The sequence below is a fragment of the Eimeria mitis genome, genomic scaffold, assembly GCF_000499745.2.
Source record: "Eimeria mitis Houghton genomic scaffold, Emh_scaff1304, whole genome shotgun sequence".
Taxonomy (NCBI): Eukaryota; Apicomplexa; class Conoidasida; order Eucoccidiorida; family Eimeriidae; genus Eimeria; species Eimeria mitis.
This window is the reverse complement of record NW_013568679.1, coordinates 1,397-2,682: the sequence shown is the minus strand read 5'-3', so window position 1 is coordinate 2,682 and position 1,286 is coordinate 1,397. Positions and strand designations below refer to the sequence as shown.

The 1,286-nt window shown below is 42.0% G+C and overlaps 1 protein-coding gene across 1 annotated transcript in view; it reads left to right on the top strand.

Moving 5' to 3' along the window:
- The window catches only part of EMH_0034200 (uncharacterized protein), a gene marked incomplete at both ends in the record, with an annotated part of 3,481 nt that overhangs the window by 1,648 nt on the left and 547 nt on the right, over positions 1–1,286 (top strand). The window contains 2 exons of the mRNA XM_013494846.1: positions 3–770; positions 1,235–1,286. Of these exons, the coding sequence (XP_013350300.1) occupies positions 3–770; positions 1,235–1,286 (820 nt within the window). The remainder of the gene's footprint in view (positions 1–2; positions 771–1,234) is intronic.

Genomic DNA, 1,286 nt, shown 5'->3' with positions numbered 1-1,286 from the left:
CTCAGAAGAAGAGATTTCAACTTCTTCTTCTACCGATGCAACACGACAAGCTGCTGCTCCTCGTGCAGCTCCTGCAGCTCCTGCTCCTCGTCCTCCTGTAGCTTATCCTAATGCTGCTGCTCCTTCTCCTGCTGCTGCTGCACCAAAAACCCCAAAACCAGCAGCAGAGAAACAAGGCTTGAGTTCTGCTGCTAGCCGCAGCGCTCCCGCAGCGGCGACCGCACCGAAAGCCACCTCATCAGCAGCACCTAAAGCAGCAACAGCAACAGCAGCAACAACAGCAGCAGCAGCAAAACCTGCTGCTGCTACTGCTGCTGGTCGTAAAGCAGCAGAACCAGCACCGGCAAAAGAAGTTGATGATGAGGAGGAGGATGAGGATGAAGAAGAAGAGAGAAGCGAGAAGACTGAAACCGTCGCCAAGAAAGAAAAAGAAACTCCTAAGGAGAGAAACCTCCGCACAGCGTCAGCCAGCACTGCTTCTGAAGAAGAAAAAGCCAAAACTGCAGAAGACAAAGAAAAGTCCACAGAAAAAGCCAAAGAAGGAGACGCTGATCGCACCGGTGGCGGCGGTGGCAGCAGTGGCGGCAATGGGGAAACATCATCAACAACAACAACAACAACAGCAACAAAAGACGGATCAGAAGGAGCAACACCAACAGCAGAAGGAGGCACAACAGAAGCTGAAACAACTACCCAAGCGGCCTGGGGTTCTTCTTCTGCTTCTTCTCCTGTATTAGGATTCGCTGCTGCAGTGTTTGCCGTTGTTGTTGGTTTGTGGGCTTTCTAAAGTAAATAAAGAATATATATAATAAAAATAAATAAAAAACTAATAAAATTATAAAATAAATAAACAAACAAAAAAACTGAAATGGATAGGCTGTAATGCAGCTCTATGAAGGATCTACACAGCTGACGACGAAAGAACTAATAACACAAAAAAAAAAACAAAACAACACAAATAAACAACACAAACAAACAAAAAAAAATAAACAAATATATAAACAAACAGAAAAAGAAACAGATAAACAAATAAAATATTCAGAGGTGGGAAGAATGTAGTGCATATCGATGATGTGCGTGTAGTTCTATTATCTAAAGAGCGGCGCAACGAATGAAACAAATAAACAAACAAATAAAAAATAAATAAATAAATAAATAAATAAATAAAATAAATAAATAAATAAATAAATCGGAGATAGGCAGAGTGTAATACATTTCAATGATGCGGCTGCAGTGGTAAAGCCTAAGAGCGGCACCGCTTCGTTGATTTATATTTTCATACGTAG